The following is a 26,654-nucleotide window of genomic DNA, read 5'->3' as shown; positions in this document are numbered from 1 at the left end:
CTCTTATAAGCCAAGATTCTTAGAGCAGCTGCTGCATATCAGACTAACCTTTAAAAATACACTGTGAAGGACAAAAGCACAAATCAGCGGGCGTCACATTATTAAAACCAGACAGAAGGTTGAAGATGTTCGTTTTAAATCCTCAGTCTTATCTCTCTACTATTCCCCAAAGCAAAACTGAGATGTTCAGTGACTTCATAACAGGCCTGCATACTGAGTGACAGTGTGTCTCAAACACAAGTGCATAGCAACCACCACACAAATCTGCAGCCCTGTAGGCAATCATAAAGGTGTGACAGTGAGTCACCTCTGAAAACTGATTTGTTGACATGAGTAACTTGACACACTGAATTTCTATCCCAAGGCTACTGCGATTTACAACACATGTGAGATGAATATAAGACATGAATTTTCACCCACAGAAACAAAATAAATGCCCTGTTTGAAAAATAAAGAGACTCACTCAGGTATAATCAACTTCTGAGATATGTTTCCTGCGAGAAAGAAACTGTGTTAGCCCACTATGAAAACAAAATATGGAACAACAGAAACAGTCTTGACTAGACTGTTGAAAAACTGCAGTTTATCAGCTCAAGAAAAACAACTTTATGAAGGGCAATAAACATAACCTTCATGCTGCCCTCTGGGGCACAAAAGACATTAAACCACCCAGAGGAACATTGTTGTTTCCCGCTGGTGAAAGTGCCATTTGGGTTATTAATGGCAGAATTAATAGGATGACTTTGTAACTGAAGTGCATTTTGCAACTTCCTGTTGTATCTCTTTTAGACTCTATTTACCAACTTAAAAAAGCGAAACTAAAAAAGCTGATCAATTAGTGTTACTGTTTATTAGCTATGTTTGAACACTACTTCAATACAGTCATAATACAGCACTTTTCATATCATCTCTGAAGTGTTTTTTCCTTTGTTAATAAACGTTAGACAATTATTAAACATTATTAATAAACTGAAGGCTTCAGCTCTGCAGTGACCTCTGGTAAAAACCCTCAAACCCTTTGCTTCCTCGTATTAAAGAATGCTGGGAAAATCAGCAGTGGATGAACTCGAGCCACTTGAACTCAAAGGCTTCTCCTGAGGAAATAATCAATAACCTGCTACCTCAGGGCTTCCTCTTTGAAGCGCGTTGTTAAAGCACGGCTGCAGCTGACGGTCAGATTAAAAAGCGCTGGATGAAAACATGTTTTCTCTCTGAAAAGGGAAACAACTGCTGGGGAATCAATGAGATTATCGCAGGGTTGTGCAGATCGAAACTGAATCTCGAAGTCTTTCTCGATTTGTAACAGTTTCTCAGGACTTTGTTTAGGCTTAAGAAGTCAGCCGGGAACCTTTCTGAGAGACTGTCTATATAATGGCTAGTTGGCTGCAAAAAAGTAAGAAATGAATCGTAATGATGCAACGCAAGCTGCATCACGGTGGGTGCACATGTTCAGCCACTGTTTTAAGATAATTTGGTTCTTTTCCTTGTTTATTAGCACTATCTTTATTTCCCTGGACTCAACTACTCACACATACTTACAGCTAGAAACATGGTTCCAATATATGGGAGTATATAAAATAATAATAATAATTAAAGCCGCAAGCGGCGATGGCGGGCCCTCGTTCACCCATGCCACCGCGGGGCCTGAGGCATGGCGGGGCTGTGGCGTGAAGCAGAAAGTGAGAAAAAACCTGGAAGGAGGCCAAAAATGCAATGTTTCGTTCATCCAGTAGGGGGCAGTCACAGGTAGTTACACATATGGTCTGGTGTGGTCTGGTGTGTTCAGGGCGGCCACTCATCAGTCATGTGAAGTTTGGAGTGAATTGGACAAAGCATGAAGGAGTTATGAGAGGTTGATGGTTCATCCACCAGGGGGCAGTAGAGTGTAACAAAACACAAGCGGTTGCGTTCAGGGTGGGACAGTGATTACACATGTGAAGTTTTGTGGAAATCGCACAATGATGATGTAAAATATGGCACTTCCTGTTTCCAATAGGGGGCGACACAAGTGAGATCGCCTTTGAGCGAATGGAGACGTTGAGGTCGGCACCCTGGACCTGTGTACCAATTTTCATGATGATACGAGTTCAATAAAGCCATCAAAAAGCCAAACGTATTTTCATGGCGAGGAATTGATGGTCGCTGCGTCGCCACACGGACGCCATTACTCGTAGCTTCACAGTCTTCATAATGTAGCTTCACCAACTGGTTCTGAATGAAGTTGATGGGGCAAAATATGTAATTTTAATGAATCTTAGTTAACTTCCTGTTACCACCGGGGGGCACTATGAGTTACGTGGGAAGTTAATATATCGGGACGTTCAGGGCGGAGCCATCATCATGTCCAGCAAGTTTGAAGCTGATTGGATGAAGTATGTGGGCGTGAGAGCCACTCGTATGTACATGGCGAGCACGCCAAAGTTAGTTGAGCCCTGGCAGACACGCCCTTTGACCTACGGATGCGCAGAGCACAACTTAAGCTCAGCTAGGTCTGGAGATGTTGCGTACTTAATTTGAACTTGATCGGGCGAACGCTGTGGGAGGAGTTTATTTTAGGCGGGAAAAATCAAAACCAAAATGGCCGACTTCCTGTTGGGTTGAGGTCATGAGGTCAAGAGGCTTTTTTGCATATGTGGATATAATACATATGTGTACCGAATTTTGTGAGCATAGGACAAAGTTAGCAAAATTCCCTATGGGCATTTTTGGACTTTGTAGGGGGCGCTATTCCGCCATTCTGCATCGATCATGTGCGACCACCCAAAAATATCGAATTTCGGATGAGGCCGGACGTCCGTGCAAAAGTATAAGCATTTTCGCATTTGGGAAAGGGGCGAAATTGGGGCACGAAATGTCGGAATAATAATAATAATAATAATAATAATAATAATAATAATAATAATAATAATAATAATAATAATAAACATTACAATTTCAATAGGGCTTTCGCCAGGCGACTTGCATGTATTTGCTTTTATATTTTGAGTGATAGCTCATGAACCATGAGGGGCAGAATAACAGAGCTGATTGTGGATTTTATGAATCAAGACAGAGCTTGATACACACACATAATGTTTTTAGATGACCTGTGACAACCTATGCACTTATTATGGGATTACTCATATTGCTTGACTGTAATTGGTTACCAAAGTTTTGTAGGTGCAGCTTGAATGCATCAAGCGTAAGACTATTGTGCAGTCAGTCTTCATGTCTGTCCTTGACATGGAGATATTCTGTATTGTCATGCTGCTCCATCAACACTTCAGCAGTGAAAGGCTGTGTATCACAGTGCATTACGCTTTATCACAAATGACAAATTTCACACTCATCATTGTTCTCTGTATCACACAGTTGGCTGGGCTTCCTTACATTCAAGAAGAAATAGTCATCTCACATTATTCATCTATAAAGTTTTACTGCTGAAGCTTCCAAACTACCTCACAGCTCCTCTCTCATTTAAATCAAGTAACTACAGTAATGATCCAGTAACTACTTAACCTTAGATATCCCTCATGTTCACACTAATAATGGCAGAACTGGTTTCAAGTATCATGCAGCTTTTAAATGTAATGAACTGCAAATCCTCAAACGTGAGTCTTACATTCCTCTAGGAGATTTTAAAGCTTTATTATCTATCATTTCTTATGATTCTTGTAACTGTTTTATTAATTACTTGTTTATTGTGTTGTTGTGTTGTTTCTGTCTGCTGATTGTGTTCTTGTCTTATGAATGCTTCTTGTTCTTAGGTCTCTCTTGGAAGAGAGATTGTAATCTCTGTGAGACTGTTTGATTAAATAAAGATTAAATAAATATAAAATGTTGGAATGCTGTACAGACTATTTCACCCACAGGGGGCGCTACATTAAAAAAAACATTTCTGCAGCTGCTGGCAGCAATGATATTTTCTCACATTCATTGTTTTTATCAATCACTTTCACTCAGTTGGTGTTTGAATTGAGTTCATAAACTACCTCTGTATAAATGAAATATATGAAATGAATAGCTACAGATAAATATAACTTAAACATGAAAACATGAGGAGCAGAGTTCATTTTGAGATATTTATACACAAAGGAAAGACCATGTTAAATAATGCATGATATAGAGCAGCAGAACCACTTAACGCTGTTTGCTACTTTTCAATTTTGTCTAATTTTCACATAATTTGTAGACAAATTACAACATGTTGTCTTATTAGAAAGTTATTGTTTTCTTTCTTCCTTCAATTAATGCGCGGCTCAGTTTCAGCAGAGCCCACCTGTAACTATTAAACAACACTGATCAAACGCCATCCAGACAAATTGAAATCTTATACAGGACGTGCTCTGTTAAAAGCATCAACGTTTCAAGCTGTCTCCCTGTCATAACCACTCAGTCGATCAGATGCCCCCCTCCACACCTGAGACTAGCGAATAGTAAGCACACAATTATGTAGTCCATCACCTACACACACTCTCTCTTTATTACAAGACAAACACAGGTTGTGTGTATAAGATAATATTATATTCATCACCGTGTGCATTTTTCCCATTCCACACGCTGACACTCTCCTTATTTCTGCTTTAGAAATAATCTCATCATGTGGTGATGCTCAATAAATATTTTTAAACATGATGTGAGATGAGGACCCAACTGCACTTCTGCTCAAGACATAAGTTGTAGCTGCTAAACCCTTTCAGCTCAGGCACTCAGTTTCAATCGACCCATTCTCCTAATGCACCACAGTAGTATGCACTTAAGACCACACACATGATCACTGAGGTCACGTACACAGTTTTTATTTGTCAGCACAAATCGTGGCAGAGGCACAGAGAAACGTGCACTTTTCTATCCAGCATGTTAACAGCGCTGTGAGTAACACCTGGCCCACTTGGCAGGGCCACATGAGTGCTGTAATCCACTCTCCTTACAATCTGATCCTACAAAATCCACATAGATGCAGTTTCAGTTAAACATTCACTGATCAAGCCTCAATTCACCGTGTCTGTGTGAGCAAAAACTTGTTGCGGACAACATTACATAAGAATGTTTGCAAGTTAACACGTGAGATTTTTACCAACTGTCCTCCAAAGAGCAACATTAAGATTGACCCTGTTTGATGACATATCACTAACCAGGTGTGATCTGAATTCTTGGTTAAAGGAGGAGACCAGATTTCATAATACATGCAGACATTAGAGAGAGTCCATGTCACAAATCTGGATGGATTCTGGTACATATTTCTACTCCAAGACTGAGTCATTTCCCTAACAATGTAAACATCAAGTGCTGTAAATGCTGACTGGAAACACTCAGAGTTGCATTACTAATTTAGGATGCAGAACCTGCAAGATTGTGCAACATATTTACATGTTTAAAATCATTAAGCACCGTTAGAAACAATACAAACAACCGACAGCATGAAGCATGAGGATATTCTCGTGGTGGCAGCAGAAGTAACACCCTGTTGGAGTCACTAACAACACCTCACTTGATGAGAAAGCAATGACTTCACTGGGAGCTTCTCAGGTTCACAGCAGTACTCACGCAATTAAAAGAACAGTTGGTGGCAAGCACGTACGACACAAACACAACACATAAAGGTCAAATAAATGACAAACAAATCATGGATGAAGAGAAGTTTCAGAGTATCTCATGATCAAATTAGGAGGACAAATTAACTGACATTTGGCATACATACATGAATCCCCCTTCCCACTGCACACACACTTACGGTTGAACTCCCTGCGGCGGACATGAGGCCTCCAGGGTCGATTTCGGATCCAGTTCAGGCGTCGAGGCAGCTCCATAATGCCAAGCAGGTGCCAGTGTGTATGGCCAGTCACCCATCAAAGAGCAGCACCTCAGCTCTCCTGCCCATCCCCAGGACAGACGCTCTCTCCAGGGCATCGGTGATGCCACATACACCCCCCTCAGCAGCCTGCACCTGTTAAAACTAATAATTCACTTTGGCTGCAGCCTGTCCTCTACTCTCTAGGAGGGAGCTGTTGTGGTGCATGACTCAATTCCCCCCTCCACAGCTTTATCTTTTATGCATGAGTCAGTGGAACACAACTCCCTCGGTTCTGGGGAGGGACAGAGACAGGCCTCGCTCCAAAAGGAACACCTATCGACAGGCAGAATCTGAGGTGAAGAGTGCACACCCTGGTGAAATGTGATGCCTCTGCATCAGGGCACCCAGGGAGGAAAGTTAGGTGGATGGATGGACAGGACTAGGAGGTGTGGCTTGGCGAGCCACCTGAGGAGGCTGGAAGGTAGACGATCAGCCACAGAAGCTAGAACATGTTTCTGTGTGTAATAGATAAAACAGTACATGTGTACAGAAAGATTAGACACATACTGGAGAAACAAATTATATTCATTCTGAACAGCAGAATGAAGTTTTGCCTTCAGCCTCATTGAAATTATTATTTTTTTTAAATTACTGATTAATCTATATGGATTTTTAATTAGTCTACAGAATGTCAGAAAAAAGCTACATTTTTGTTTTTGTCTAAGCAGTTTAAAACTCTGATTTAATTTATTGTTTAAGGATATAACAGACAAAAACAACAAATAATCTTATTTGAGCTACAGGAATGAGTGTTTGTCATTTCTGCTTAATGCTTAATGACTTCACCCTCAATCAGTTATCAAAATTATTAATTATCTTCCATCCAACAACTGATTTGTTTCAGCTCTAATTTCATTGAACACAGTCCATCTGTCCAGAAAATTATGAGATATAGAAAGAAATGTAGCATAAATCACAGGAACGGAAGACTGAGGTTTAGTCCACAGCTTCACTGCAGTTTCTATCAACAGATTAACACACACAAATAAAAAGGTAACTACAGCTAAATTAATATACGAGATCAAGGTGCAGATTGACAGGATTACATCAACTGCTATGAGATCATGACCTCTACTGGCTGGATGCTGATACCAGAGTTTCAATAGGACATTTGTGTTTCCAGTTTAAGGTGGAGGAAGGTGAACAGGAACAGTCAAAGTCACTGAGATGTTTACAATGCATAATCTGAACTCGCCTTTATTCAAATAAAAACACACACAGAGCACACACACCTGCCTCAAGTCTGGCCAAACAAGACTTTCCTGTGCTGAAAAATCTTGCCGGTTGGTTTGTCCAACGTTCAAAATACAATAAATAAAAACAGTGAACAAAGCAAGCTCTTATCACACAAATACACATTTGGTACCCGATGAGACACAGAAATATACATTATACTGCAACATTCAGGTCCCATGTTGTTTAATAAGAGTACAGTTCATAACATGACAACATGTGGAGCAACAATGAAAACATTTCTTGCTACTGCAGATAAACAGAGGTTTTATTTGTACAAACACACACTAGTTGAGCCCAGAGAAAGAAACGTAGTACAAAAAAAAACAAGAATATTTGTGTGCTTCTGTTGTTCTGGCATGGACATTCTCATGTCAAGACACTAAGGCCCGATTATATCCAGCTGACAGTTAACTACAATATGTTGCTGGTGAAACTACTACTAATAAAAAGACCCCCAGAATAACGTTTGGCAAGCTACAGTAATGAGTCAATACGATTGTGCTCAGACAACGTACATAAAAGCTACATTACAATATCAAAAATAGACAGGGCCTTTTGGTAGACCATGCTCACAGAAGGCACATACAGCTCAGATAGACTACAGTACACTCAAACACCAAAGTTTAATCTCAAAGACTGACCTATGACCTTTAGGCTGAATGAACTGCAAATGTTTTCATTAATCTACCTGTAGCTCAACATTTTACAGCTGTCATTTTCACTTCTCACAGCACACTGTGAGCAGAATCATGGACCAACTCCCAGCCTGATTAAGACTTTTGGTTGTGCTGTGTGAATAAATGGTCCAAGTTGGCGGTGTATTCAAAAGGCAACGTCACATCAAACATCGTACCTGTGATTCTTAAGACAAGAGATAAGATAATAAATATCAGCAACGTTTGAACATCAGCATGGTTGATCTTGAGGTTTGCTTCTACTTGGACCCCATTCTGGAGGAAAACAAAACCCAGAGGAGGGGATAAGTTACATTTGCTGAATCTAGGAACAATCACAACAGCACATAGGTGTTTAAACTTTTAAAAACTGTTTTTTGTTTTTTTTATATCTGTAAGACTTGAGTAACATCCCTCTCACCAGTGTGTGTGTAAATTGCTGAAATGAGAAAACGAGGTGAGAAGATGACACTAACAACATTTTTAAAAAACATACAAGATGAAAAAAAGAGTCTTGAACTTCACATGGGGTGAAAATGTATAGATTGTCTGTGGATGTAAATACTAGCTACCACCAGGAGGCACCAGAAATCCAACAAAAAAAGCCCTGAAAATGCAATCAAAAGGCTCAAAGACAAAAAAAAAGTGGCACTTTGCATAATGTGGATGGAACAAAAGCAGGAAACACATGGCGAGGAATATTCACCCTCAAATGACACATCACAATAACCTCAGATTAACGTTTCTTACTTTGCACTTTTGTTAATAATCTCTCAAGATCGTCATTACAAAAAACCCTCCGTGTGTCCTTTTGGTCCTTCAGAGTTTAAAAAGTTTGGCAACAATAAAGCTTTCCGTAACCAAAGAGGTTGTTGTACAATGAAACAGAAGATGCCAGATGTGCAAAACTGTTGCTGTCTGTGGAGGTTTTGTCAACAAGTCCAAGACGTTGGACATTGTCAGACACTCACATGTCTTAACTCTTAAAAAAAACTACCTGTAGTACACTAATGAGTACCATACACTGTCTGACTCCTCAAAACCTTTACACAAAAAGGTAGTGAGAAATCTTGAGGTCTGCGCCTTTCAGCCTTTGTTTAAACCAGTGGTTCCCAATCTGGGGGTTGAGAGGCCCCTAATAGGACCAAAGTTAAATCTGAGGGGGTCACGAGTAAACAGAGCTGAAAAGGAGGAAAACGCAAAGAATTTTTGGATTAATTTCATATAATTTTAAACGTGTATCAACTGATTGGCCACTTGGGGGCAGCAGACACAAGTTGTGAACACAATCGTCACCTTTTAAGTTTGCCAACTTCGTCAATTTACGAAGAAATATTTGCCTATTTACACATTCAGCGGTTACGGAGCAGCATTGTTATTCATTTGGAGTCGTGTTTGTGTCCACCTGAATGTGAGTACCATATTTACTCTACTTTAGCAGTTTTTGGAGATATCTGGCTCATTAGCTGCTAAATGTTCTAATATGTTCACCACCTAGTTGCTAATTGTCTGTTCTGTGTCCGTTTGGTGCTGAGCAGGAAGCGCACATTTGGGTTTTGGAGACTGTTTTATGAAATCAGCTTTGAGTACACAGAATATGAACCAAAACAGTAAAGTTTCAGCTGCACAGCTAAACAGTGAGCTGAAACTTGCTATAAAGCTGCAGAGTCACTGATAACTTTCTGTAGGTTCATCACTCAATGAATGACGCCTCTCATATTACCTGTTGTCATTTTATACACCGTTATTATTAAAAATATCAATGATATATATAAGAAAGACAAATTAGCATTTCTCTGACTTCGCTTCACTTTAAACGGTCACAATCTAAAAAGGTCGGGTACCACTGGTTTTTGCACATCTGTGCCCATTCTGTACACATTCACATGAGCTACAGTAACTCGTACGTTTAACATAAGAGACATGATGCAACATATTTATGTTTGTTATATGTAAAGAACATATTTTAACAGTTAATCACTTCTCTCTAAGTGATGAAAACACTTCAGAGATCTCTACTGAGTCAACTCCTTCTGGACCAGGTTGTTAGCTTCCACATGTTGTAGTGTCACCTCTAAGGCTTTCGGTCAGCTTATGTGCGTGTGTGTGTGTGTGTGTGTGTGTGTGTGTGTGTGTGAGATGCAATGTGTGAGCATGTGTGGAAGGAAATCACACTACCAATACTGTACTGTGTTCAAAATGTGAATGTGCAGTAGGTCCACCAAGATTATCTGTAGAGTGTTGTCTGTTGGACAGATTATTGTGTACAAAATCTAAGTAAAATCCTGCTCCTTTATTCATATGGCTCATGTATGAGAGGAGGAGGCGGAGGAGGAGGAGAGGGGCGTTGAGCTCATCTCTCAATTTTCTTTTTTCTTTGAATAAATCAAGCCTCATTTATCCAACTCTTGATTGTCTGCAGCTCACAGCTCAATTCATCTGTTCATTCTTTCTCATACATCCCTCCATACAGTACTTCATAGAGTCCTTTGTTGCTTGGTCACTCCATCTTTTCAGGGTCGATGTTGTCCAGATCGATATCAGGTGAGGCCACACAACACATGCAAATTTTCTGGGTGTATAGAGAGATCTTATCTGCAGTGACAGTAGAAAAAAAAGAAAAAAGAAGAAAAATCAAGGTTTGTTGTCAGAATCTTGATACAGGATTAACAGATACCTGTGTTTGTTTTAAACTAACATCATCAGTAGTTTTATACTTATAAATATCTGACAGAAGTCTTTATAGTACGTGCAGTGTATAGTACTGTACACTGAACTTTGAAACACTCACTAATCTCAATCCCCCTTCAGCTTTTAACAACACTAAAAGGAATTTTTACATTAGTCTATGGCAGCTGGTCAAGCTAAGACGTCTAAGCTACTTTAAAAAAGTTATCCATAAAGACCACAATAACCAACCACAGCCAAATTCTGCAGCTCTCGTCCCAGGACTGAATGTTACTGTTTCCTGAGGAATGCTGCTGTTGTTCTTACTTTGTAAGTCTTACAAACTTTGTTTCAAATAAACACGCACCGAAGTCTCCTTTTGTATTCACTTGGTAATTTCAATGTGACTTTTTGTCATTTAATGCTGGCAGAGCAGTTACAAAACCCTCACTAACAATTAAAGCATGTCCACTGTTGGTGATCAGCTGTTCTTTCAATGTTTTTTTCTAGCAGACTCCAATAAAGTACTACAAGGAGTAGTTGATTAATCGATTGGACGACCAACAGAAAATCAAGTCTTTGTCACTGTGCTTGAATGAGAGAGTTGCAGCGTTTTTACCAGAGGTTTGTGTACAATGGATAAAGGTTCATGATTTCTAAAATATGCATTTAAAAAATTGGACTGTTTTTTAGCTCAATATAACACGGTTTTAGTAGCTCAAGATTATCAAAAGGGGTATGAAGGTCTCAACAAACATGACCTTTCTGACAAAACTGCTGTCTTACCAATTACTCTGCCAAAGAAAGCTGGTCTGGAAGTGGGTGGCAGGTGGATGCAAATGAAGTAGACTGGTACACCAGACAGCGCCACAGCTATTCCCACCAGAGAGTTGATGGTGTCGCTGTAGAGGGGCACCACCACCAGGAATACGCTGCACAAGCAAAAGACGATTGGGAAGAACAAAGACAGCTGGAGGAGGCAGAGAGAGGAAAGGAAGAAGAAAAAGTAGTCAGAAGAAGCAATGAGTGTAGTGAAAGGTTGGGGAGAAAGACAGTACAGGATTGAAACAAATATTAGTTTAAACCATATCCATCTGAACACACATTGCTCTTTTTGCCCTTAAGTCAGTAAAAGTGCAATCACTTTTGTATTTGCTAAGAGATTTAAATAAGCTAATACATTTTCAGATTCACACATCAAAGGCCCCAAACACTGCCGCAACTCATAACTACGTACAGTTGAGATACTGTTGATGGGTAAACAAATGTAAATACAGGTTTAAAAAGGCCATAGAGAGGGTCAGGTAGCTACCATGCAGTCTGGAGGACAGACGACAGGTTTTTATTTCATCTTTTTCTTAACCTACATTTACTCTGTTCATTTTTATATTCAACCACAGTAATTTATGAGAGTTTTGAGTGGCATGCTAAGAGATTATCTTGACATAAAAAAAAGAAAAAGGAAAAAAAAAAATAGAATGATATTTAGGTCATGTATTGTGTGTCTTGAGCCTCGACTATTTTCAAATTACAAGCTATGATCAACAACGTGCATGTACAGCTGTACGCATGTTTACTAAGCAAGTTCCCAGGTTAGGGTTAGCCTCAAGTTCCTGACAATTCACTGTCTGTATTTTTAGTTTGGATTTTGATTATTTTCCTACCTTCCAGTCACTTTATAATATATGAAATCAATCACAGTAACATGTAGTCAGAGCTGACATAGTTGTTTTCGGCTGCAAGCAGGGGACATTTTGAAAACTACTGTAACTATTGTAGGTGTAACCAAGGAAACTGACATCTGAAGTAATTAAATGCAATTTGATAAAACCACCTCTCAACCTCACTGATAAGCAGTTGTGTTTGATACAGTTCTTCGAGTGTGATTTTCTTCATCTGGACAATGAAGCCTCACACTGCAGTCATTCAGTCTGAAGTTTTCATAAACTTTGTCACAGCTTTAAGACAACAAAAAGTGGCAGCACAGAGAAAAAAAAATAAACTGACATGTGAAATCTCATTAGTTTACAAAGTTAAAGAATTCTCTTGATAAAAAGTGTGAAACTATGTCAAATACGTGCCTTGTTAAAGGTACTCTCAAATATTCACTCAAAGATTATCAGCAAAATATGCGGGTTACATGTATACCAGAATGTGGGTGTGATTCACAAGTTTGAAAATATCCATGTTTTCCACAGACACTAAAAAGCAGAAGAACAAGTTGTCAGCCTCTGCTCTGAACTACATGACCACAGAACTGTGAGCTTGTGAAATGTAAGCTTTCTAAATGTTTGCCTTTTCACGTCTCTGCCGTCACTGTCTGAACCAAATTACATGTCTCTGCACGTTGAATTTATACTACAGTGAGAACCTATGTCTGCCTGGAGAGCAGCGTCACTATTATTCTGCATCCATACATGTTTGCACTCATGATGCATCACTACCTTAATAGGTCGGTGCAAGTCTGGAGCTTTGAATCGAAGGTAGATCTGGGCTGCGATTGACAGGCCGATGAACAACCAGTAGTTAAAACTGAAGTAGTTGATCAACTGGAAGACGTCGGGCACGGTCAGGTAGAGCAGCGACATGGCACCCTTGGAAGGTAAAACCAAACACAAACTCAGAATGTGACATCAGGCGGTGACCAAAATGACTAAATCCACTAGCTACATTTCAAAACACCCTAAAAAGACGTGATACTAACATTAAAAAGCAGAGCTGGAATTGGAGTAAAACGCTGAATGTGGATCATGCACAGGACATTAGGCAGGTGGCGTTCTCTGGAACCAACAAAAAACAACCTGCAGGAGAAAACAAAATGTGAAAGGGTTCAACCCTCTCATAAAAAAAGGAATTTGTAGAATATTTCTGTAAATCTGCACTAAAATAAAAGCTGAAATTGATCACACTAGCTTCAGGTGTGCTTGTGTTTACTCACCTGGAGGCAGCGATGATGGAGGAGTTGAGGCCTCCGTAGCAGGAAATGGCCACAGCCAGAGGGATCAGCCAGCGAGCCCAGCCCAGCACCTCATCAGCAAAGGTCTGAAGGGACATTCAAGAGAACAAAGTGCTCAGCTGTTACATTCGTTTTTTATTGGTGAGATCAGTACTTCTCAAGGCCACTCACAGTGTGAAATCCAGCCGGACATTAAACAACAGGTGTAGGAGGTTAGCACATGCAGTGTTTACCTCAAGTTGACTGTTTGACCACAAAAACTGACTCAGCAGTCAGACATTTCTCTGTTCCCTGTTTAAGAGTGGCTGAGATTGACACTAAAATGAAAAAATGTGGTCAAAGCTTGTAAAAAAAAAAAAAAAAACATTCTATGCATCTAACTTGCTAATCTCACTATGTAAACACCTAAAATGATCATTTGCCTTGTGGAGATGTTTTCTGACTATAAAGGTCAGTGTAGTTGCTACTTAATCCATCAACACTGTAGTTCCCTTTTTTTTAAAAAGTTTTCTTCTGCTGGTCACCTGTTGCTTTAACTTCCTACAGTCATGAATGGAAGCAACATATGAAATCAGAAAAGCAAAAGTAATGATGTCAAACTCTGTCCCAAAAAGATACTAATGTAGCAGCCAAGTTGCCTGCTAGAGATCATTTTTTATTAGCAATGTTATAATTGATGATAATTTGATCCTTTATTTCATTTATATACTAGAATAGTTTTCTATTCTTCGCATTTCATATTTGGTATTTATGGTTGTATATAATTTTGGTATCTATGGTTGTTATTTCTATTTATCTATCTATCTATCTAATTGGGTTTGGGGTGGGGGGCCTTTTACAGTTGTTGCATATTGCATACTGCCTATAATAATTCATGCTTAGAAAGATGAACTGAAGTGACATTTGTTGCAAGATGATTAATTAAAACATTTCAAAATACACCTGCATTGTCAAATAAAGGACTTTTTTCCAGTCATATATTTCGTCATTTAAATTTTCTTAAATTTTTTTAAAATCTCATCTCGTTCTTGTGAACCCAATATCATGTACCATTCCATGTATCGTCTCATGAGCTGAGTGTAACGTCACAGTATCTATTTTGATACCTCTTAGTCATGATTCCTGGTAAGGAAAATGTCAGTGCCAAACAGCAGGTTTTAAGTCCAAAAAAATAAATAAACGTGCAATTCGTTGCCAGGGTGTAAAGTCTAAACAGTGTGCAATGTCCAATGACAGCTGGAAGAAAAGTAAACAATTAGACTGAAAACTCAAATAAAATCAATTATCAAAGCTGTTGTCAATAAGTCTGAGTATGAGTCTTCCTCCTCACATGCACTAATCACATCATCATCTTCCCCCATGTTCCTGTGAGGGGCGCTAACCTCTTTAGCTAAATGAGATTCCTGTCATCATCTGGACTTCTACAGTCAAAGATAACCCAAAAGAGATCACTGAACCAGACACTAGTGCCAGAGGCTACCAGCCAGAGTCAAACAGACCACAGAGGACAGGAAGGAAAGATCAAAACCTGCTGACCCTGTGAGGCTGAGCAGATGCTGTCCATTTGGATAGACCCTGTTATGCATTAATAGAGTTTATGGGTAGATATAAGTATGCACACGCTTCGACTGTTGAATCAGATACGGTTTCATTAGTGCACACAGACATTAGACCAAATTTGTGCTGCAGCTTTGGCCGATCTTCAGATACTCACCACAGCGACAGCTTCACTGCTGAGCACTTTGTCTGCATCCATGACGACGTAGTAAGCTATGTTGGTCAAGATGTAGATCACTGTGACAATAGGCATGGAAATGGCGATGGACAAGGGCAGATTCCTACAATGAAAAACAAGAGAGGTGGTTCACATCAACTTAGTTCTCAGTCATAACCTAAATGTTTCCTTTAGAGAGCTGAAAAGAGTATTACAGCCCACACAGTAATAATCCACCATGGAAGAAAATCTAGACTGTATGCATGTTCACAGTTTATTTTAGTTGACGCATGCACGCATGCACGCATGCACGCATGCACGCACCCTTCTGAGAGAGATGAAGGCTTGATGACTTTGAAATACGATTAATTAGTTACAAGTCAGATTTACTGCTGGACTTACAGCTAGTTATGTTTAATTGTGTAATTAAGTAAAGAGTATCAGGACTGAGAAATCAAGCTTCTTTCTGAAATGTCTGTTTCAGACTTTGTACCTCTCAGGGTCCTTGATCTCCTCTGTGATGAAGTTGAGTGTGTCCCAGCCAGAGTAGGAGTAGAGTGCTGAATAGAGGGCCAAAGCCATGTCACCAGGGTTCACTTTGGAGCCTCTGAATGAGTCCTCAAAGTTTTGATCAAAACCTACACAAACAGTGTCAACACATTAACACAGACAGAAGTGTTTCAACTTTTTTTTGTTAAATATATTGATAACTAATGCCCAATGCCTTTTCACAAGATACCTACAGTTTTAGAAGATCCAACTTAGAAACGGCAAAGGACAAAAACATACATGCACAAATGATCAACAAGTGACAAAAACAATCCAAAACATGAATAAAAATGATAATCTAATAGTAATTTGTATTTAAGATGGAGAAATATATAAATAGACTTTTAATGTATACATTATACAAAGGTTTGAACAGTTTAAACCAGCTGGTCCAACATTAAACATTGCAATTACATCATTAAAAGTACTGTAACTTATCAACTGGATGAGAGGTGTGACAGTTATGGCCTATATCATAACACCTTATCAGTCAATATCAGTTTAAAACAGCAAAAGCAAACAAATGCAAAATCCCACCACAGCATTTCAACTTTTTATGCCAGCTTTAACTTTAAACTAATCAATTCACTAATTTTAATCCTATATAATGCAGCAGTGCTTCATCCCTCTAAGTTTAAGCAAAGTCAGAGTTACAGAATTGCAGTAGTGTGTTTGAGATCCTACCTTGTGCAAGCTTCACCATGCCGGTAATGATGATAACGATGAGGGCTAGAACCTTGGCTACAGTGGAGATGACCTGAAGAATAGCCCCCCATTTCACTTTCATACAATTCACACAAGTCAGCAAACCTGATGAAGAAAAAGAAGAGGAAGAAATACAGCAAGGTAGGTTTACTTGTATAGAACAGTTGTATAAAAAGACAATTCAAAGTGCTGTACATAAAATACATGGCATTATAATAAATTTAAAAAGGACATACAATTAAAAATGGTGAAATAGAAAGTTATAGTGCAGTTCGAGATATTAAAATGAAGTTCCACATTTAATTTAATAACAGGCAGTGGCCAACAGAGAAGTCTTAAACCTTGATTAAAGAACAGAGAGCTGCAGCAGACCTCAAGTTTTCTGGGAGTTTGTTCCTGATATGAGTTGGACGGGTGTCGTAACTGTGACAGATGTGTCGAAACTGTCTGAGAACTTAAAGCCAAATGGTGGAGGTGGATACTAACAGGGATTCTAGGGGAGAGTAAATTGGATTAAGGTGTGGAAAGAATTGGGGTGTAAGCTTAGTGTCAGCAGTGACCAACTCTTTCATCTGATCAGTGAACTCCGAGAGGGGGGATGAGGGAGAAAGAGCAGCTGGAGAAGAGGGTGTCCTGCATTGGGTTACGTGGGGCGGTGAACAAGGTGAATCTTCACAGCGTGTTGTTGGTGAGTGTTGTAAGCTCTCTTCAGGCGGGGGCTAAGGCGGCTCTCTTTCAAGGTTTATTATTTTGATTCCTCTTATCTCTAGTCCTTGGCAGACAGAATAGATGGATGATGCAGGAAGTTAGAAATGAATACTTTTACTCTTGACTTGTTTTGTCCATCTGCTATAAAAAGATAATTGCAGTCCCAGAGACATTTGATTAGTCAATAAAGTGCACTGAATGAGCAGCGCATGCAGTTAAAGCCACGTGTGTTCAGTGACAACAAACTGCTGAATTTCTTTTGAGTTTTGGCAGAGGGCCACTAATAAGCACCTCAGCATTCAACAGATGATTGGTCACTGAATCTATTGGCTTTGTCAGACGACATCATGTCTCTTTCTAGCAAAAGTTGGGCCTGGTCCAACTTTTTTTCCTGGATGACCGCTGCATTTTTTTTGGCTGAGCCCTGTGCTGTCCCCACCCCTGCAGGTTAAACACAATGCCCCCCATTCAAATCCCACCCATTGCCAGATTTAGCCTGAATGAGGTCGTTACCCTGCTGTGTGAGGATGAGAGTTCATCCAGGTAATCTGATGGAGATTCAGGGTCCAGCAACAGGGGAGCTAATCTGTTATCAAGTTGTACACCTGGTTGTTGGGGAGCTTTGACGCTTGTAGTCTCTTACACAGGTGTCCAGGGCTGTGTCCTACTAAATACTGGGGCTGATGAAGTGCTCTGTCTGGATGTTAATACAGGCCAGTCAGTGGCAATGCAAATCTCAGGGTGCTTGGCTAAGTCTGTGAGTCATCCTCCCATTTCCCAGAGAAATGACCACTGCTTGTAGATGTAGATGATGAAATGACCACTGCTTGTAGATGTAGATGATGAAATGACCACTGCTTGTAGATGTAGATGATGAAATGACCACTGCTTGTAGATGTATTACCTGACACACAGCCCTACTGTGTCTTGGAAGTCTCTTTGGTGCTAATTAGCCATGGTAAAGTAGTGTCATTTCCACTAAGTCCATTCACTTCCACGTTCACTTTTAACAAATAGATTCTAGTTTGGAGCACTGCAATTTTCTTTGTGGAAGTTTGTGAAAGTCATCTATGGAGCTCCTTGCTGCTAAATAGCTTTAGCCAAGAACCACGTTTCCAGTCACTACAGTACAGGCATGTGTAGTTGGTAGGCCGTGCTCAAGTAGTACAGAGGAAGTCATAAAAGTGTTGTAAAATATGACAATAGCCTATTGTATCCTTCATAAAATACACCCCCAGTGATTCATGAGTATTCAGGAGCCGCTGCTCAAAATTTCAAACAGGAAAAAAAAACAGTAAAAGAATTTCAATAGCCGCGAGAGCAAACAAAGAAAGGCCTGTACTGTAAGAAAGCATGAAAACCAAGTATTTACTTTAACTATTATAAAATGTTGCTTCCTTTTATATTAGTTAATATGAACTTTACAAAACAAGAGACAGAATGATGGACAGCAGAAGAGAAGAGTAGATAAGTGAGGATACAAATTTGAAGTCAAGACCGTCTGAAGAAAATATTTTTTGCTGAAGAATTCAACTTTAATTCATTTCTATTATAAAAGAAATTCCATTAATTAATTTAAATACCAGTTTTACGCGGTTTGAATGTCGTAAGAACAAATATAGAAACTGATCCAATGTGTAACTGTATATTTGAACCAGCAGAAGTATTTCCACTTGTAAGCTAACTAGCACATTCTCCAATTGATCTCCTGATGACATTACAGAGATTGAGACCCTTACTCAATCACACCACGTCTTCTTCTATGATGAGCTTTTGCTACACACTTGGCTCAAAACTAAACTAAACAAACCAAACAGGTCTATGGTTGAACAGCTATATTTACATAGCCCTTATTTGTCTTACTTTGCTGTCTAGTATCAAAAGCTTTAGGGTTGCTGAGTTTGGATGAAATCTACAGGTATTAAGTTCAGTTATACACATAGATCCTGTAAGTGCAATGTAAACCAAGACTAGATTAAGCAGCAGTGTTTTGGAAACCGCAGAGGCTCACCACATGAAAGTGTGTCATCTAATTGAATCTGGCAGCCACGGTTTAACATTTGCCTGTAATGCCACTCTGCTGCTTAAAGTCACTGTAAAGACTATTTTGCCACGGTATTTTCTGAAGATACTTTTGGCTTGTAGGTTATTTTGAGAGCTTCTTCTACAGTCATCCTCAAACATTCAACAGACTGACTTCAGACGTGCTGTATGGGAGGATACATCTTAAATGTAATTATCACTGTAAATACACCATTGAAACAAGTGAAGGGAGAAAAACAAAAATCGACGCTTTTCATTATACTGTAGGACACAATATAAAATATTTTACAAGATCAGCTGTCAAATATACAACACACACACACATACACACACATACACACACATACACACACATACACACACATACACACACATACACACACATACACACACACACACACACACACACACACAGCTCACCTGTAATGTTAAACACATGTACAACAGGTTAATTAGAGCATAGCAGTGAGTTCAGCACAGGGAGGAAACTTACATATGATGGCAGCAGCGATGAGGCGGACGGCATTGTAGGGGGCTAAACAGGTTGGGTAGAAGGGCTGAACCAGATAGCTGGAGAAGGTCAAGGCTATCACTGCCTGACAAGCCGGCTCCACAATCAGCAATGATGTCCACAGTCTGCAGTGGAAAAAAGGCAGAAATATATCATTTAGTCACATTTAAGTAACATGAACTTCATGTACTTTTGCAATTTTAATTTCAGTACTGCACATGCTTGAGTAATAACTATATACAGGAATACACCCTCACACATGTAGTATAGCATTTAGATTATTGGGAAACAATGACTTTGTTATAATGTAAAAAATATAAAATAAAATAAAACTGAGTAACAATGAGTAACAATTTCACCGTTAAAGTACAGAAGTGGAAAGAAACTAACCTTAACTGAAATAAAACCATCAAAAAATATACGTCACATCTGCACCTGCTAAAAATCACAACTGAATAATGTTCAGACTTTAAAAATTGAATTTGATGCTCCATTTCATTAATTATTCATCATATAGAGTAAATCTCACTTTTTCCACGCTGTGCTATAGATCTAAAATAATGAGTCAATTCATTGATTACTCAATCTATTGACTGTTCTGAGGAAGAAAATATAGAAATTATTTGATTCCAGCTTCTCAACTATGAAAACGTTCTGATGTATTTAGGCTTCTATGATTGTAAACTGAATATCTCTGGGTCATGGAAAGTTTGCAGACATATCATAGAGCAAACGACTTCTCAATTAATCAAGAAAATAATCGACAGATAATGAAACGTTGAAAATAATTGCTCTTTTAAGCCCTACTATACTTTGTGTTTGGAAGAGAATGTGTGGTCTAAGAATTGATCTTCTACAGTGAACAGTTTCTGTGTTAACATGTTTACCAGAATGCGTCCACATACAGAAAGAGTAAAACCTCTACATACCGAATAAAAGCCAAAAAACCTCCAAAGGCTTCCAGGATATAGGCGTAGGAGGCTCCAGATTTACGGATGGTGGTGCCCAGTTCAGCGTAGCACAATGCCCCAATCACAGAAAATATCCCACCAATGGCCCAGACTATGAGGGACAGGCCAAATGAACCAGTGTACTTGAGAACGCCCTGCAGAGAAACAAATCCATGTGGAAAATTAGTATATAAACACTTTACAGGGCAGAATGACTCTGGCTCTGGCTGTTGATGTTGGAGTGATCTTTTTTGTTTTTGTGTTTCAGAAAAAAAAAAGAAAAAAAAAGAAAAAAAAAAGAACAAAGAAATATAGTTGCTTTTGGTGCTGTCATAATCATCTTTGAATCCAGTACCTAGATCAGTGATCTAACACAATGACAACGGGACAATCTGAAAATATGTACATGCCCAACTCTAATGTAAACCAAAAAAAGGTATCTATAACTAAAGCAGACCTCTGAAATTACTCATTAAATATGTATTAAGATTTAATAACGTTTTAACATATTTCAATAAGAGCAAGACACTATTTTCCCTGTGTCAAACTGAAAAAAAGATACAGTTGATTATAAGAAATTAAATGTGATACCTTTGGTGAAACAAAGATGCCAGAGCCAATCATATTTCCCACGATGAGACAGACACCGTGCAGGAGGGAGATCTCCTGCTTCAGCCGCACACCACTGCCCTGAGACACGGAGTCCGCCTCTGCAACCATTCTGACTTTAGGCTGAAGGCTAAAAATCCTTCAGAGCAGCTTCCAGGGATGTTATGAGGGAGGGGTGAGTATTGTCCGCACCAGAAAGAGAGAGTAGGTTAAAAAGGACGGAACTGGACTGGCATAGATGAAGAGAGGGGTGTGGACCAGGCAGCGAAAGGGAGGTGGGAGTGTCACTGGAGGGCGAATACTTTTCCTCAAACAGTCATTGGTTGAATCGAGGAGTGCTTCTCCACTGGGATGATCTGTAAGACAAACAATGACACTGTCACACATGTGCCTTACCGACAAATTCCTGCTTTTTTCGCATCTGTAAGGTTCCACATGACTTTAATGTAGTCATATGCCCATTTCTGCACATATCTGCGCGTCCCCTCTGCAGAATTTGTGACCGTGTGGGCTGTACACATAGCAGGCCCACCAACTGTGCATGTGCTAGAAAAGCAAACAGGAATGGGAATCCTGTCTACTGTACCATATGTACTATTCCTACTGTCATGACCTTATGATCATTATGATAGTAAACTGAGTATCTTTGTATAGTGGACTGTAAAGCAAGACAAAACCATTTTTTTAACCATTCTCTGATATTTAATAGACCAAATAACTATTAAATTGATTAACTGAAAAGGTAATTGGTAATCTAAAAGATTAACCAATCATGAAAATAATTGTTAGTTGCAGCCTTAAGAAGCAGTAAGTTAGGGAAAAGCCTGACTGAAGGTTTGTTTGACAGGAGCCTTCTTTTACAACCACAGAGACAACACGGCCTGGAGTCAATGCAAAAATGTACTTGACTGTCAGGCTGCACAAATTATAAAAACTGCATTCCAAATGTTGTCCTCTATAAAGAATTTATTTGATTAGTGCCTACTGCTGTTAATTAAATTCAGAGCTTCCTACTTGCCAGTCAACTATCTGAGGAGTCAATTTGTGCACGCTGTAGCGCTCTCTGCTTCCTGACACACAATTGTGACTGCAGGCAAGAGCATTGTGAACATGCAGTGAACCACCAGCCTAGTGTAACATATCGTAGTATAACAACACTTTCTATGTATAGATACAATTATTTATTTCACTCTGTTGTCTATGTAACAGATGATCAGGGAATTCAACTTAGACTATCTGAGTTATGCATCTTCATGAAACATTGTCACTCTTGAATAACTTGCCTGACAAAGCTGGTTATGAGGTGGCACCATAACTCCTGGATTTCCGGGCCATGTTTGTAACAAACAGCCAGGCGATAGGACAAATATGCAACTAAGAGGAGGGAAGGACATTTCTCTTTGTTTCTAAATGTAAAAAGTAAAATTACAGCTTTGCTGACGGCTCATTTAAAAACAGATGAGAAAAGAAGGAGAAAAATACAAAGAAAGAGATCGAGTAGTGGTAGCGAGAAAGCTGGTGAATGAGAGAAATAAAAAATGTGATTTTCTGATTGTTTTACAGTGGTTAGGAATAAACACGCTCCCACATCCCTCCCACCCCTGCAAAGGTACGCTGCAACACCTGATTTGGTCTGAACATGGCCTCCGGTGTCCTTGCAACTTGTCGAGCAGGTTCTCTTTCTTTAGTATGAAGCTGAAATGCACAGACTCATGGCAATTACACATGGCTGTGAACCAGGCCACCGCAAATCTGAAAGTTTCTGATTTAATTTCATTTACAGTTGCGTTGAATAACCTCTCCTGTTTCACCGTGGGCGGAGAGAAGAGATGGACAGATGATGGGGGCACTTTTAAATCACAATGTTACGATGATTTTTGTCTGTTTCTTTTGTCTTTTAATCTCTGTTTTAAACTAGTTTTAGTCCAGCTTTTATTAAACTTTATCTTTTTTTTTATCTATTTTAACCTAGTTTTATTATGATTGATTGATAGTGGTCTGCCATTGGCCGACCGTAAACGCATCTGCAGGCTGCTTTACTTTGGTAAATAAAGTCGTACAGGTGGGATTGTATTGTACATATTGACACAGCTCGTCTTCGAACACCTTCTGCAGGTTTCTAATAGGAATATACTAAAGTGACATTTAAATCATTTTCTGTGGCTGAGCTGCTCATTAGCCTGCCTTGGACATCAAAGGGACGGGAATATTTCACAAACACCACGACTAAACTGTGGAAAACAAAACAAAAATTATTAAACTATTACTGATTAGAGCTGCATAGTTTACTGTATAAAAATTAAAACAACTATTTTGTCTTCTGCGCTGACATACTGACATACATGTGTTTCACTCGCACATCGTCTAAGCAGCAACAGATATTTGTTTGTGCATGCAGTAACCAACAAATAAATAATTTATGATAGCATGTAGTGTTACTGTAATTAACATACAAAAAAAAGAAAGACAAGGAAATATTTCTCATTGCTGAGTTGGTCATGTGCCTGGCTCCAAGACTACTGGAACGAGGCAGATTTCACAAGCTAAAGAATATAGACGCTTTGATTGTAAGGTTACCGACAGATCTCAGGATCACAGCTCTGAACTTTTTAGGGAACTGTCACAGCTGCAAAACTCTTCTTAATAACATGCATGAAACACGAACCAAAGTTTTCAATTTTTCAAGTTAAAGTGAAAAAATGGAATAAAGCTGCAACTAACAATTGGTTTCATTATTGATTAATCATCTTGATTATTTGTTTAGTCTATAAAATGTCAGGAAAAAAAGGAAAAATGTCCTGAAAAATGACCTCGTCAAATTTCTTGTTTTTTCTGACTAACACCCCAAAACAATATTTACTCTGCTATATGACAAAGAAATAAAGCAATTCCTCACATTCATAGAGCTGAAACTAAACAATATTGGGCTACTTCTTCCCGAAAAGTAACTAAATGATTAATTATAGTATTTGAAATCAATGAATTGAAATATTATTGCAGCTCTAAACTGGAGTGATTTTTTCCATCATTGCCTCAATTAGCACTAAAACATATCTGCATGCTAATCGACTGGCAGAAAAATGACACAAATTAACTCCAAATTTAAGTTATTTCATATTGCATTAAAGATGTAAAACATGAGTCATAACAGCTAAGATCTAATTACTTTTCCTTGTTTTATGTGACTTTTTTGGCAGCCAACTTGAACTTGTATGTGCACTGAATGTGAACATCGACCCCACTGACAGTTCTGAGCCGTGTAAAACAATTAATCCAGGAAAATATATTTCTTGAGTCGTCCCTCTCCTACACACCAGTCTTATGAAATGGATGTGCAAATTGTTCTTCTAAGCTGAATTTCTTTCCCCATCACCAGAGAAAAATACTGGCAGGAGGTGTGTGAAGGACAAGCGCCATGTGTCCCATTACCAGACCAATGAAATTACGCTAGCATCTGCTGTGCATGCTGAAGCTAATATGGCTGCTACAGATATGCACTCCTGTTGACTTCTCATCTATGGAGGAGGAAATTATATTCTCCACAATAACTATTACCGCCTTTTATTTACCCTGTGTTCATCAGGGGTGCTTATAAAGTCAGCTATGCATGTTTTAATGAGTGTATATCACCTGAAAAAAAAACTTTTATTTTTTTATGAAATTGAAGCTTATACTCTTATGTTAATTGTCTTGAGATTATGTTATATTGTTAATAAATAATCAGTTAATAAGTTAACAAGATAATTTAATAAAGTGAACTGTAAGATTCAACCTTTAACTTCTACTTCTCAATAGACAGAAGCAGAGAAGAACCCCCCAAACTCCATTGTGCATTAATTAAAAGACCTCTGTCAGGATGATGAATATGGATATGTTCTGTGACAACATGCCTGCATATGATTTTGAATTATATACAGGCTCCCTTTCAGCCTAGCAAACTGGGAGATCCCCAGTTGCAAATGTGTACTATGGATATTGTTATAAAACTCTGAAAGAATTCATCTCTTTTTTAATTTACTTCTTCCTGCCACAGCATAAATGCTGTCTTATCTCCAGCAAATGTAGTGAACCTCTTTTTTATTTCTTTGACATCTCTTCTGCTTTTTTAAAAATTTCCATATTCTTTATTTAATTGCTACAGCTGTTTTGAGCTGAAGCACCCTTCTGGAGGTAAGCCAAATCCTCTGACCCAGACCTCAACTTGACTACAGCTTTCTTCCACCTGCACATATATAAAAATAAACCATCTGAACAAACAAGATTGATTTGAATGCGTAAGGAGATCTGTAGCTATGCATGACCCTTTGTGAACTAATGAAAAAGATCTGCACAAACACCAGTAATTTCCAGTGTGTGCGTGCATAAAGAAGATTTGACAAAGGTTGTCAATTACAAAGAGGTTTGCGGTTACACATCTATCTGTAGGCGAAAAAAGTTCACACACAACTGTCTTTTTCCATTTGTTCACAAAATGTCACGCACAGCTACAGATCTCTACAGATTCAAAATTAAAATCTATTTATTTATATATTTTATTACACATTCAAACATGTGAATTCATTTGAATTCACGTGTGAATTCATTTAATTTCAAAACGTTTTTGAAACTTTCATAAATTTGATTGTTTTCACACATTCAGATATGGTGATACACAGTTACAATACATATGACCCTAAATTAAACCCATAGGAAAAAAAAACAATTTCAATGGTCATTTGGGTGCCTACCGGTTGTTTTATGACAGATTTGTAAAACTGTGAACTTATCCTTTAATTTACCGGACATGCTGTTACAGCGCATGCAGGAAGGGGACCAAAAAACGTGGTCACTAACTTACTTTACAGCCACATCGTGTATTCACATAAACTAGACGGTTGTGACTGAACTCTTTGACTCCATTCATCCTCAGTATGTCCCCCCCTCCCCTTGTTAGTCACACACTCACTCCTGTTATCCTGTTTAAACACCCAAAACACCAGGCTGGCTGTTTAAGATTAGCGCCAGATGGACTGATAGCTTTGTTAGCTCTGGCCTCATTCAGACTCAAAAGAGAGGAGAGAGAGGGATAAATTAAACCGCCTAATTCACAGCACTTACATTACTTTGTTAGCTGACACTGATACAACTCAACAGTATCCGTGTTAAAGTCACTGTGCTGTAAGCTAACGGAGCTAGCTAAGTGAAGCATCCGATATAACACACATGATGTTGCTGATGCACATGCTTGCGTCAGACAACACGGTGACAACTTTAACGTCACATCGAGTAGAAACGACTCCATAAGCCATTAAATAGCTCCTGACAGCGGTGAAAAGTGGGACAAAGAGCTAGCGGTTTGTGTGTAGTCAAATAAGACAACCATACCTGTGTTGTGTCGTCTTTTTTCCTCCAGTGGAGCAGGCAGTGACACATGAACGCTACTTTAGGTTTGTGCAACTTAAGCTCGTCCAACAGCAGCAGTCAACATCTGCAGCTGTGGCTCCGCCTCTGGACCAACCC

General features: G+C 39.0%; 3 protein-coding genes across 3 annotated transcripts in view; 1 reads left to right on the top strand and 2 right to left on the bottom strand.

The window, feature by feature from the left end:
- ripor2 (RHO family interacting cell polarization regulator 2) overlaps positions 1–5,853 on the bottom strand; it is an 83,731-nt gene extending 77,878 nt beyond the window's left edge. Inside the window, exon 1 of the mRNA XM_062435916.1 lies at positions 5,714–5,853. Within this exon, the coding sequence (XP_062291900.1) occupies positions 5,714–5,789 (76 nt within the window). The 5' untranslated portion in view covers positions 5,790–5,853. The remainder of the gene's footprint in view (positions 1–5,713) is intronic.
- The window catches only part of LOC133995855 (antizyme inhibitor 1-like), a 547,935-nt gene that overhangs the window by 407,605 nt on the left and 113,676 nt on the right, over positions 1–26,654 (top strand). The window lies entirely within an intron of this gene.
- si:dkeyp-120h9.1 (Y+L amino acid transporter 2-like) lies at positions 7,013–26,639 on the bottom strand. Its single transcript, XM_062436640.1, has 12 exons — positions 26,520–26,639; positions 21,138–21,511; positions 20,526–20,701; positions 19,579–19,721; positions 16,314–16,439; positions 15,574–15,718; positions 15,081–15,204; positions 13,349–13,452; positions 13,115–13,211; positions 12,855–13,004; positions 11,197–11,380; positions 7,013–10,338 (listed from the first exon to the last, which is right to left on the bottom strand). Exons 2-12 carry the CDS (start codon positions 21,264–21,266, stop codon positions 10,244–10,246), a joined length of 1,473 nt encoding a protein of 490 aa, XP_062292624.1. The 5' UTR covers positions 21,267–21,511; positions 26,520–26,639; the 3' UTR covers positions 7,013–10,243.

The sequence above is a fragment of the Scomber scombrus genome, chromosome 16, assembly GCF_963691925.1.
Source record: "Scomber scombrus chromosome 16, fScoSco1.1, whole genome shotgun sequence".
Lineage (NCBI taxonomy): Eukaryota > Metazoa > Chordata > Actinopteri > Scombriformes > Scombridae > Scomber > Scomber scombrus.
This window is presented reverse-complemented; position numbering and strand designations above follow the sequence as displayed.

What these genes read in the sequence shown, in the direction of transcription:
- si:dkeyp-120h9.1 (XM_062436640.1), bottom strand. Translation starts at nt 21,266, where the DNA reads ATGGTTGCAGAGGCGGACTCCGTGTCTCAGGGCAGTGGTGTGCGGCTG. An exon ending in GAGATCAAGGACCCTGAGAG is followed by an intron (nt 15,205 to 15,573) that starts GTACAAAGTCTG and finishes TTTTCATTGTAG; the next exon opens with GAATCTGCCCTTGTCCATCG. An exon ending in TCCATCATCGCTGCCTCCAG is followed by an intron (nt 13,212 to 13,348) that starts GTGAGTAAACAC and finishes TTTCTCCTGCAG; the next exon opens with GTTGTTTTTTGTTGGTTCCA.